The sequence below is a fragment of the Budorcas taxicolor genome, chromosome 1 (assembly GCF_023091745.1).
Source record: "Budorcas taxicolor isolate Tak-1 chromosome 1, Takin1.1, whole genome shotgun sequence".
Lineage (NCBI taxonomy): Eukaryota > Metazoa > Chordata > Mammalia > Artiodactyla > Bovidae > Budorcas > Budorcas taxicolor.
Window position 1 is genome coordinate 80090640 of NC_068910.1, and position 13922 is coordinate 80104561.

Here is a 13922-nt window from a genome sequence, read left to right on the forward strand (position 1 = left end):
CTAAAGGAGAGAGGACATTTTACTCCAGATGACCATATAAATATATCCCACAAAATAAAGGAGCATGTTTGAATAAATAGAGTAAGTCAAATGAGCCATATAGCTTTTAAAATTATATAGACACTGAATCATTATTATCTGATTCTCAGGTTCCACTTCTTTAAGATATCATGATAATTTCACTTTTCTGAGAGGATTTTTCTCTATTACTGCTCAGTTGTATAATCTCTATGATACATATTTAACTATATGTGCATTAAATTATGTCAGGTTTTCTAAGCAGTTTCAAATAAGTAGATCCCAGCTTCCTAGACATTTTGCAAAATTTGTGCTCTTTTAATCTTTTCACATCTTAGGAAAACAATGTTAATACACTGCTTCTAGTGTTATACAATAATTATTATGAAACCAAGCAATTATTATGCTGTTTCTTAAATGAAGATACACAAATATTATTTCCTTCTTTAATGTCTTTAGAACAATCTATTATAAATTATATTGGTTTTTCTTATTCCATATGTGATAATTACATAAGCAGGTCTAACACAACTTAGAGAAATGTGTTAACATACCTATTCTCAAAACAGAAATATTGTTTTAAAATTAACTACCTGAAATTTCATTCATAGGCATGAACCTCTGATATAGCTTGTTTGACTCAGCCAATATTCTCTCCGGAAGCCCTCCAGGTATAACAGGAGTGCATTTCCCTGATGGATGGATGTTAGTTAGGATCAACCACATGACTTTTTCAATGTGAGAGGAGCACATGCCTGAAACTTGCTTTCTTTATTGAGTTGTGCTCTTTTGCTTCTGCCATCACCATGGTATAGTTTCCTCCCTGTAGTTGCCACCTCTTGAATCTGGTTTCAGGTGTTACTGGACCCTAACATGGAGTTAAGCATTGCTGCTTGCAGTAGTGCTCCCTATTCAGGGTCAGCTGGTTCTAGTTGAGCAAGAGAATTATTAATTCATGTCACTCAGTTTTGGAGTGTTTACTATGTATATGTATTGTGACATTAGCTGATGATGTATCTAACCACATGGCTTTTTTTTTTTTTTTTCTTTCTCCTGAGCCATTTTCGTTGATTCTCATATATTTTGCTACTTTGTTTTGTTTATCACTGGTTTTCATTGCTAGAATGTAAGGTCCATAGAGTCTATTTTTTTTGTTAATTATAATTCTACATTCTCAACACCTGTAAAAGTGCTTGGTGTGTAGTACATGCCTGATAAATATTATTGAATGAAAGAACATAATTAAAATTTGAACCTTAGTATGCTTAAACTTAGGCTTCCTTGGTGGCTCAGTGGCAAAGAATCCACCTGATTAGGCAGAAGATTAGGGTTCAGTCCTTAGTTTGGGAAGATACCTTGGAGGAATGAAATGGCCAATATTCTTCCCTGGGAAATCCCATGGACAGATGAGCCTGCCCAGCTACTGTCCATAGGGCTCAAAAGGGACAGACACACTCAGCAAGTAAACAACAACAATGATTAAATTCATAAAATACTAAATTTAGACCAAATTCTTCCTATTTACACAAGAAAAAACTGAAGCTTTGGTAATTTAAATCACTTAACAAATGTCCTAGGATTAGACCTAGTAGATCCATTAAAATTTAAGAATAGCTCCTATTACTATGACTTTAAATATTATTCTAGCAAAGTCCAATATATTAAAAAGAAAAATTGCTAGCAAGTTTACACCATCACCTCTTTTTTGGGTGTTAGTTCTAAAAGGCATTGTAGGTCTTCATAGAACCGTTCAACTTCAGCTTCTTCAGGGTTACTGGTTGGGGCATAGACTTGGATCACCGTGATACTGAATGGTTTGCCTTGGAAATGAACAGAGATCATTCTGTCATTTTTGAGATTACATCCAAGTACTGCATTTCAGACTCTTTTTGTTGACCATGATGGCTACTCCATCTCTTCTAAGGGATTCCTGCCCACAGTAGTAGATATAATGGTCATCTGAGTTAAATTTACTCATTCCAGTCCATTTTAGTTCACTGATTTATAGAATGTTGACGTTCACTCTTGTCATCTCCTGTTTGACCACTTCCAATTTGCCTTGATTCATGGACCTAACATTCCAGGTTCCTATGCAATATTGCTTTTCACAGCATCATACCTTGCTTCTATCACCAGTCACATCCACAACTGGGTATTGTTTTTGCTTTGGCTCCACCCTTTCATTCTTTCTGGAAATATTTCTCCACTGACCTCTTGTTTTGAAGGACAAAAAGATGTCCTTCTTGTTATAGGGGACTGAAATGCAAAACTAGGAAGTCAAGAAACACCTGGAGTAACAGAAAAATTTGGCCTTGGGATACAGAATGAAGCAGGGCAAAGGCTAATACAGTTTTACCAAGAGAATGCACTGGTCGTCACAAACACCATCTTCCAACAACACAAGAGAAAACTCTACACATGGACATCACCAGATGGTCAACACCAAAATCAGAATGATTATATTATTTGCAGCCCAAGATGGAGAATCTCTATACAGTCAGCAAAAACAAGACTGGGACCTGACTGTGGCTCAGATCATGAACTCCTTACTGCCAAATTCAGACTTAAATTGAAGAAAGGATGGAAAACCACTAGACCATTCAGCTATGACCTAAATCAAACCCCTTATGATTATATAGTGTAAGTAAGAAATAGATTTAAGGAACTAGATCTGATAGAGTGCCTGATGACACTCAGAGTTTGTGACACTGTACAGGAGACAGGGATAAAGACCATCCCTTGGAAAAGAAATGCAAAAAAGTAAAATGGCTGTCTGAGGAGGCCTTACAAACAGCTGTGAAAAGAAGAGAAGTGAATATTGTAAAGTAATTAACCTCCAATTAAAATAAATAGATTTATATTTAAAAAAAGAAAAGGAGAAAAGGAAAGATATTCCCATTTGAATGCAGAGTGCAAAAGAATAGCAAGGAGAGATAAGAAAGCCTTCCTCATCAATCAAAGCAAAGAAATAAGAGGAAAACAATAGAATGGGAAAAACTAGAGATCTCTTCAAGAAAATTAGAGATACCAAGGGAACATTGCATGCAAAAATGAGCTCAATAAAGGACAGAAATGGTATGGACCTAACAGAAGCAGAAGATATTAAGAAGAGGTGGCAAGAACACACAGAAGAACTGTACAAAAAAGATCTTCATGACCAAAATAATCACGATGGTGTGGTCACTCACCTAGAGCCAGACATCCTGGAATATGAAGTCAAATGGGCCTTAGAAAGCATCACTACAAACAAAGCTAGTGGAGGTGATGGAATTCTAGTTGAGCTATTTCAAATCCTAAAATATAATGCTGTGAAAGTGCTGCACTCAATATGCCAGCAAATTTGGAAAACTCAGCAGTAGCCATAGGACTGGAAAAGGTCAGTTTTCATTCCAATCCCAAAGAAAGGCAATGCCAAAGAATGCTCAAACTACCACACAATTGCACTCATCTCACACGCTAGTAAAGTAAACCTCAAAATTCTCCAAACCAGGCTTCAACAATACATGAACTGTGAACTTCCTGATGTTCAAGCTGGTTTTAGAAAAGGCAGAGGAACCAGAGCTCAAATTGCCAACATCTGCTGGATCATCGAAAAAGCAAGAGAGTTCCAGAAAAACATCTATTTCTGTTTTATTGACTATGCCAAAGCCTTTGACTGTGTGGATCACAATAAACTGTGGAAAATTCTTCAAGACATGGGAATACCACACCACCTGACCTGCCTCTTGAGAAACCTATATGCAGGTCAGGAAGCAACAGTTAGAAGTCGACATGGAATAACAGACTGGTTCCAAATAGGAAAAGAAGTATGTCAAGGATGTATATTGTCACCCTGCTTATTTAACTTATATTCAGTGTCATCATGAGAAATGCTGGGCTGGGAGAAGCACAAGTTGGAATCAAGATTGCCAGGAGAAATATCAATAACCTCAGATATGCAGATGACACCACCTTATGGCAGAAAGTGAAGAGGAACTAAAAAGCCTCTTGATGAAAGTGAAAGAGGAGACTGAAAAAGTTGGCTTAAAGCTCAACATTCAGAAAACGAAGTTTATGGCATCTGGTTCCATCACTTCATGGGAAATAGATGGGGAAACAATGGAAACAATGGCTGACTTTATTTTTCTGGGCTCCCAAATCACTGCAGATGGTGACTGCAGCCATGAAATTAAAAGACGCTTACTCCTTGGAAGGAAAGTTATGACCAACCTAGAGAACATATTAAAAAGCAGAAATATCACTTTGCCAACAAAGGTCCGTCTAGTCAAGGCTATGGTTTTTCCAGCGATCATGTATGGATGTGAGAGTTGGACTGTGAAGAAAGCTGAGCGCCGAGGAATTGATGCTTTTGAACTGTGGTGTTGGAGAAGACTCTTGAGAGTCCCTTGGACTGCAAGGAGATCCGACCAGTCCATCCTAAAGGAGATCAGTCCTGGATATTCATTGGAAGGACTGATGCTGAGGCTGAAACTCCAATACTTTGGCCACCTCATGCAAAGAGTTGACTCACTGAAAATTAGCCAATGCTGGGAGGGATTCTGAACAGGAGGAGAAGGTGATGACAGAGGATGAGATGGCTGGATGGCATCACCGAATTGATGCACATAAGTTTGCATGAACTCTGGGATTTGGTGATGAACAAGGAGGCCTGACATGCTGCGATTCATGGGGTCGCAAAGAGTTGGACACGACTGAGTGACTGACCTGAACTTATACCATCACATACTGTGAGCTGGCTTAATATCAACCATACTTGGATAGTAGAAAAACAAAAGCTTGTCCCTGCATTTGCTGTACTGAAATTCAACCCCAAAATTCTGATTTAGGGCCACAGAATTCTGGCTGATTAGATTCAAATTGTTGGACTTGTATTTTTTCAAGAATTAGGTACCTTAACTTTGATGGTCATGCTATTCTAGACTGAGGTATTTATTATTAAGATATAATAAATCCAAGAAGACAAACCTACTAGCACCACACCCTAAGAAGGAGGAGGGCGGGGCACTGTTATGGACTGAAGATCAGTGTTTCCATAAAATTCACATGTTCCAATGTGATGGGATTAGGAAGTGTGTCTTTGGAGAGGTGATTAGAAATAGATGAGGTCATAGGTTGGAGCTCCTGTACCCCCAAGGAGTTAGGAGAGAGTTTTTTCCTCTTGTTCTACTCTCCATCATAGGAGGATAGAACCAGAAGACAGTGATCTGTATTTGGAAAAGGTCCTCACCAGAACCCAACCATGCTGGCTCCCTGATCTTGGATTTCCAGTCTCCAGAACTGTGAGAAACTGATTTCTGTTTCTCATAAGTCACCCAGTCTATGGTACTTTATTATAGCAGCTCAAACAGACTAAGCCAGGCTGTAAGCAGTCTACCACAAGGTCTTGGCCTATTTTTCAGGATCTTCAGGATGACAAAACCCAGTGATACCAGTGAAGGATTGGAAAGATGTGATCTTAAGGTACAGCCTGGTCCTGTAAAGTTCTATCCACGATGTGGTTTTCTCTGTCAAACACACAAAGTTCATTCCTACGAATGAATTTTGTGTGTCCTCCAAATGGGCATGGTGATCCCTAATCCTCCATGTGATAGTGCTTAAAGGTGGAGTCTTTACAAGTAATTAATTTTAGATGAAGTTATAAGAGTAGAACCCCCATCATGGGATTAATGCCCTTAAAGAAAGATGACGAGAGAGGAGGTGTCTCTTTTTCTATATGAAGGAAAGGCCATGTGATGATAACCTGCAAAAGAGCGCTCACCAGGAACTCGACCATTATGGGCTTTCTAGCTTCCAGATTGTGAGAAATACAAGTTTCTGCTAAAGCCACCCAGCTTAAGATATTTCATTATAGCTGCACAAACTAGGACATTCACTGTACCAGGAGAACTGAGATCACTGAGACAGGTTCTTCATTCCAAGGAAGGTAGAAAATGTGATGAAGGTAGAATTTGATATTTCTGGACCATTAAGTTAAGCAGGTACCAAGAGGTAGCGATAAATCCAGTAGCTACACAAAATGATTATTTCATTTGTTTGTTTGATATTTGTTCATATCTAAGATGTATCTTTTCAAGGGTCAAATATTTTCTAAAATTCTTTAACAACTTTTCATCATCATAATTTCTAAAGTATATTTTCACAAGATTTAATCTGCATCAATCATATCTGTCAGAAATAGATACAAACATGATAAAACTAGAATAAGTTATGGTATCTGTACACATTAAGAATGCTAGATATTTAAAGTTTTCACAGAGGGTCCATGTAAAGTCTGGGTTAAAAAATACAGATGACCAGTAAAGTGATTTTTTTCACCTTTCTTTCTCTTCTTATTTTCTTATCTTCTGCCTGTAGACATAAACTTTATATTTCTTTCAGATGTTGTCACTGAAATTCTCATGTTGGGTATAAAATCTAAGTAGTTGCTGGCATTAGAACCAAATTACTTCTATAAGTGAGCCATGTTCTTTAAAGTTTGAACAATTTAAATGTATTATGGTGAGCACACAGGGTAGGTTCATAAGACAAGATTTTAATCACAGATATAAAATGCCTGTCTGCTATAAACAAGGAGCTTTTCTAATTTCTATTTGCTTATTGAGATGCTATCTTTAAATGTAAAAGTCATGGTCACACCTTACCTACCTCATCCAGTACATGTAACAGAGAATACTACCAGAATTAGTTATTTTGAGTGATTGCAAATCTTGAGGAAATAATTGTGATACAATAAATGGAATAGGTATGGAAGTAACATAAGTCTGTATTAAAAGATTAATTAATCTCTCTATATCCTTAAGAGTTTTCTGATATAGCTATCAAATTTTATACAGGAGAAAATGCATTTAAATATTGCTATTATCTCTAACAAGAAATAAAAGCAGGTGCAGAGAGCTCAATAATGATAAAATACAAATAAAAAAGTCAATATTTTGCAACAGGCATTGTTGCCATGTAACTGTTAAATTAAATTTGTCACACAAAATAATTAAATCTAATTAACAGATAATACATAATGAGTACCTAGTCACAAAATTTAATGATACTCTAATTGTAATCAAACATGTTATGTAATTGGTGCTTATTGTGTTCAGCTACATATCACACACCTGTTATCTCCTGTGTTTTATAAATTGGAACTCTAGTTTAACTCTTGCTTCTTAGAAAGGGTAATGCCTTTGGAATATTGAAAATGAACTGGTAGGATGCCAGGGAGTCTGCTTAAACTGAAACACAAAAGAGGTTTTGAGCAACAACAACAAAAAGATGTAATCTATACACCTTCTAAGTTTAGTATTACTGTAATAAATGTGGTTGATATCAAATTATAAATGGCTCAATTCTTTTCCACTCATTCTTACAATATTACAATTTAGTTTCTTGAATCACATAGTAATGACTATTTTGGTAAAATGTTTGTGACAATGTATAATTTCTTTGTAATGTTTATAATTGTATACTGTTTTGAATCAAAGATGGAGACTGGAAATATTCTTCTTATTTCTAAAATGTAAATATTTATTCACATGAATAACTTCTGACGGCATTACAGTCCATTGAATAATATTAAAGAGCTTTTCGATGAGGGTGAAAAAAACTAAGATCACGGCATCCTGTCCCATCACTTCTTGACAAATAGAAGGGGAAAAGGTGGAAGCAGTGACATATATTATTTTCTTGGGCTTCAAAATCACTGCAGATAGTGATTGCACCCTTGAAATTAGACACTTGCTATTTGGAAGGAAAGCTATGACAAATCCAGACAGAATTTTGAAAAGCTTTGCTGACAAAGGTCCGTCTAGTCAAAGCTATGGTTTTTATAGTAGTCATGTACGGATGTGTGTGTTGAACCATAAAGAAGGCTGAGCGCTGAAGAATTCATGCTTTTGAACTGTGCTGTTCGAGAAGACTCTTGAGAGTTCCTAAGACAGCATGGAGATCAAATCAGTCAATTCTAAAGGAAATCAACCCTGAATATTCATTGGAAGGACTCATGTTGAAGTTGAAACTTCAATTATTTGGCTACCTAAAGCAGAGAGTCAACTCACTGGAAAAGACCCTGACACTGGGAAAGATGGAAGGCAAAAGGAGAAGTAGGTGGCAGAGAATGAAATGATTAGATAGCATCACCAACCCAATCAACATGAAATTGAACAAACTCCAGGAAGTAGTGAAGGACAGAGGAGCCTGGTGTGCTGCAGTCCATGCGGTTGCAAAGAGTTGGACATAACTTGGCAACTGAACCACAACAGGCGAATGACAATCTAATGGCATTTACTATGTTCCTGAAAAGTGAAAGTGAAGTCGCTCATTCGTGTCCGACTCTGGGACCCCGTGGACTGCAGCCAACCAGGCTTCTCCGTCCATGGGATTCTCCAGTCAAGAATACTGGAATGGGTTACCATTTCCTTCTCCGGGGATCTTCCCAACCCAGGGATTGAACCCCGGTCTCCTGCATTGGAGGCAAATGCTTTAACCTCTGAGCCAACAGGGAAGTTTCTACTACATGAAAAAAATATGAACGTTAGCAATTAATGACATAAGGTGAATAATTATTTTCTATCTAAGTATAAATTTATCTTTTACTAGAATATGCATGTTTGCTAAGTTGCTTCAGTCATGTCCGACTCTTTGAGATCCTATGGACTGTGGCCCGTGAGGCGGTTCCTCTGTCCTTGGGATTCTCCAGGCAAGAATAGTAGAGTGGGTTGCCATGCTCTCCTCCAGGGGAATCTTCTCCACCCAGGTATTGAACTTGAGTCTCTTTTGCATCTCATTCAGTCTCCTGAAGTGGCAGGTGGGTTCTTACAACTAGTGCCACCTGGAAAGCCCCTACTAGAATATAACTAACCATAAATAAATTTTAAATATATAACTAACCATAAATAATTTTTCACCATAATATTCATCCATTTTAAAACATTTTTTTCAGGATTCAGTTTTAATAAATTATACTAAGTACCTAGAGGGTAATAATCTCATATGCCTACCACAGAGTAGAGGTTGGGCACATACATGGGCACATTTATATATTGCTATGAACCTAAAATTAATTCTTAAATGTATCATAAAATTTCAAAAGTGAGCTGGACTTTTAACATTGTGGAATTAAGGAGTAAATTTTATTGTGAAAAATAGAACATTTGAGTAAAGCATATAAAGAAATACTATAAGAATCTGGGTTAATCAAAGAGGAATCTAGACTTCCAAAGATTTTCAACTCATGTGTAATAGATATTTAGAAGAAACTCATCATGGGAAGAAAACAAGAGGCCCCGGCTTAGATATAGGATGTGTATGTTAAATCCACAAGCAAAAGACCTCTCATTTAAAGACTGAGAAAAAGAAAATAAGTCAATAGAATGCATGACTCAAGTTTGATAGTGTGTTTATTAATCTTAAGTATAAATATTTTCATTTGCTTTACATGAAATTCAGCCTTAATCAGAATTATTCCCTTGCCAGGCTCCTCTGTCCATGGGATTCCCCAGGCAAGAATACTCAAATGGGTTGCCATTTCCTTCTCCAGGGGATCTTCCTGACCCAGGGATAGAACCCAAGTCTCTTATGTCTCCTGCATTGGAAGGTGGGTTCTTTACCACTAGCACCACCTGGGAAGCCTTTGTAGGTAAAAGAAACTATTAAAAATCTGAATATCTAACTCTAAACCTCAGCTAAAGCCATTTATTTATTTAAGACACAGTGCAGAGCTTACTGAATCTCAGTTCCCTGACCAGGTATTGACCCAAGGCCATGGTGCTCCAAACCACTAGACCCCATCTCACAATTTAGAATTTGAAATAACTCACATACCTAGAACTTACTATATCTTTCAGGTAGATTTCATATGAGTACAGATAAAAATATCAAATTAAATAAAATTGACTACATAGAAGATTGATACACTGAATGAGAAAAAGGAACTTAACTTCTTCTTAGGCCTTTGCAATTGAACAATCTTTTATCATGGTAATGGTTTATTTAAAGCTCTGTGTGTGTGTGTGTGTGTGTGTGTGTGTGTATCTGAGTTGTTCAGTTATGTTCCACTCTGCAACCCCATGGACTGTAGCCCTGCCAGGCTCCTCTTTCCATGGAATTCTCTTTCCAGGCAAGAATACTAGAGTGGGTTGTCATTCTCTTCTGTAGGGGATCTTCCCCACTCAGGGATCGAATCCAGGTCTGCCACATTGCAGGCAGATTCTTTACCAGCTGAGCCAATATGATTATAAAAAGTAAGAGTAAAATTTGAAAAAAAAAATTATGAATGGAAGAAATAAATTAAAAATTGCTGTCTGGGCATGCCAATGATAGCCCAACTCCCCTACTGGTAATAATTAAAAAGACTGGAAATAGCACAAATCAAACAAAACAATAACAACAGCACTACCCTAAGGCTTCTATAGAGGGAGCAAAACAAAATTGGGGCTGTGGAGGGGAATGAAAACTAGTTTCCTTGTTTTCGTTTCTTTTTTTTTTTTTTTTTTCCCAGCCTTATTGCTATGTCTAGAGGGAAGGTGCTAGATAAGGAGTTTCAAAGTGATTCTGGACATAAAACACAACCAGAAATATAGAGGTACTCTGGAAAGAAGCCAATACAGATTGAATAGTATGGGGATTATCCTAGACAAGAGTCAGAGAGGAGATGCCATAATTCTGGGTATAAAACCACAGAATACTCAGCCTAAACTCTGAGCTCTACACACTTAGAACAGATACACAATGCATAGCAAAGACATTAAGAAATCAACTGAGATTTGAATAACTGATTACAGGAGACAACACGGGACTCAGGGATGATTATCTACTTAAAACACTTTTTTCCAGATGGTTGTTGAGATCCAGAGTCTGCACAGGACAATATTTATAGTATCCATGACAAAATGCCATATTTCTCAACATTCCATGAACCAGGAGAATATGAACAATTCTAAAGGGAAAAGACCATTATCATATGCACACTCCAAGATACCTCAAATGTTACAACTATTAAATATTTATTTTAGAGCAGCATTTAACTATGTCCAATGAGGTAAACAAAAATATATACAGAATAAAAGTTATATAGGAAATCTCAGCAGAGAAACAAAAAATACAAAATAGAAAAAAAATATTTTTAGAGCTAAAAAAATTAATATCTTAAATAAAACAAAAAATTCACTGGACTCAGTAGCAGTAAGGAGATTATCAGCAGAGAATCAGTTAACTTTAAAAGCAAACAACAGATATTGTCTAATCTAAAGAATAGTGAAACATAAGATTCATAACACTGAACAATGTCTCAGATATCTTTGAGTCAAAAAGTCTATATGTTTGTAGTTAAAAGTCCTAGAGATGAGAAAGAGATTAGAACATAATAAATATTTATAGATTAAAAACTGTCAAATATATTCACAAATGCAAATTTACAGATTCAAGAAATTCAGTATACCTCAAACAGGATAAACCCAAAGAAAACCACATTTAGACTTATCCTAGTCAAAATTATAAGCAACAAGATGAAGAAAATAAATTGAACTCAGCTTTAGAAAAATGACACATGGCATAAAAGGGATAAATAAATCAAATTGCCATGGATTTATCATCAGAATCCAAGGAGGCTACAAGACAGAGGAACCTCATCTTTAAAGAAATGACAACCTAGAATTCCCTCCCTCTCTATCATTCCTGAAAAAAATCATCAGGAATGATAGAGAGGGAGAACATTTTCAGATGAAAATAATAATAATAAAAAATAATAGATGATATCCCCAACAGTCATGCTCTACAATAGATGGGAAAAAAATATCCTTAGACTGGAGGACAATAATATTAGAGGAAAATCTGGATCTGTAAGGATAGAGGAAGACAAAAAAGAAATTATAAAAACATGAGTAAATAATATTTCTCCCTTTCAAGTTCCTTAATATATCTATAATTTATTAAAATAATTTCTGGTGAGAGTCTCAATTAAAATGAATATGGATATAATGCATATGACATCGAACATTTTTTGAAAAGATCAGTGTGGAGTACTTGTAAAGGCATCTGTATTGTTGCAAAGCTTTTACATTTAATATAAAGTGTCAGATTATTAACTCTGAGAGAGCCTGAATAGCTATTTGTACATAAGACAAAATACACCTAGTCAGGAATTAGTGGAGAAAATGAATTATTCATGAGGAAGACATACATTAGAGAGAGAAAAATGATCCACCAAAGATAAGCACAGCCTGAACCTTTGAGCACATTAATTCACATGGGCCAAGGAACTGTGCAGCTGTGACTAAATTAAGGATGTTGGGTTGAGAATATTATCCTGGATTATCCAATGTGGGTTCAACGAAATGGCAGGCAAGTCAAAGATAGAGACAGTGTGAGGAAGGAAGCAGAATCAAAGTCACGTGATGGAATGTGGGACTCATTCTACCGTTACTGGCTTTGAAGATGGAAGGAGATTGCAAGTTAAGAAAAGTGGGCATATTCTAGAAACTGTAGAGCCTCCACAAAGAAACACAACCCTACAAATACTTGATTTTATCCCAGTAAGTATCATTTCTGACCTCTAATATCAAGAGTTTAAAATAATATATGGTATTGTTTACAGCAAGTAAATTCACGTTCACTGGTTACACCAACAACAGGACACTAAGAAGATATAGACTATAAATGTATATTATGTCACTGAGCCTCAAAATACAAAAAAAGGAAAAATAAACAGAGAGAGAGACAGAAAAGTTCACAAATATGATAGAGGATTTTAACCACCATCACTCTAATAGGACAAATTTGGTGAATACATAGAAGATTTAAAGAACATATCTGTGTTTTAAGTACATATTACGTATTCACTAGACAGATAATATGCTGGGACATTAAACAAACCTCAGTAAATACAACAATAATCAAAATCATATAGAGAATATTTTTTGAAGCAAAACTGAACTAAATTATAAATTAGTAACAGTAAAATATCTAGGGAAATGCTAAATATCTGAAGGCTAAACATATTCTCACAAATAATATTGACCAATGATGAAATAATCTACAAAATATAAATTATTTTCAACTGAAAGCCAAGAGAAACACAATAAATCACTATTTGTGGGATGCAGTTAAAGTACTGCTTAGAGAACAATTCCAGAAAAAGCTGAATAAACCAATATGTAAGCTTTTAAAAGCAAAGGAGGACTGCACCTGTGATCAAAAACAACTTGAATTTGATTCACAATCAGTCCTTGCAAAACAGAGTATCCTAAATACTGTGTTTTAAATATTATACAATAATTTATGAGGATGTGAAATAATTCAACAAAATTTGAATGAGAAATGAAATTCTCACTACATACATGAAACACAGGACCAATAATATTAAGAATAAACAGATAAAAATCTAAGGAGATGTTGATCAATTACTGATAACTAACATAGTTCTGTTTACATTGTGATTTAGGCTAAACGTTCCATTAAAAAGTAACAATTTTTACGGTAAGCAGTATCAAGACTATTAAATACAGTCAAATCTATATTGTGAAATCTCCCATAACCTCCACTAGATGTCTCTAATAACTTGACTTTGGCTACATTCCTTCTAATGTTATATAGGAAATGCTGCAACATGAACTACATCTGTGTTTTGATTTTCCTACAAAACTTAATGTTTTTCAAAGAAGAAAAAAGTTGTCTTAATACACAATTGAAAAAATTAAAATAACTTACATTCAATATCAAGGTACATGCTCTTTTGGTGCCCTCCAATTCTACTTGCAGCTTCACAGTCGTATCTCCCTGAATCTGACAAGTCCACATCTTTAATGTGCAGTGATGAACTTCCATGCTGCCCTTTGACTTCGATACGTCCGTCTGGGCTCTGTTTACATTAATTTGGGGAAAAAGGAAGATTTTACGCTTATTTTGTGTAAAATGAT

General features: G+C 35.9%; 1 protein-coding gene across 1 annotated transcript in view; it reads right to left on the reverse strand.

The window, feature by feature from the left end:
* NCAM2 (neural cell adhesion molecule 2) overlaps nucleotides 1-13922 on the reverse strand; it is a 246380-nt gene that overhangs the window by 137191 nt on the left and 95267 nt on the right. Inside the window, exon 9 of the mRNA XM_052644625.1 lies at nucleotides 13714-13864. Coding sequence (XP_052500585.1) covers nucleotides 13714-13864 — 151 coding nt within the window. The remainder of the gene's footprint in view (nucleotides 1-13713; nucleotides 13865-13922) is intronic.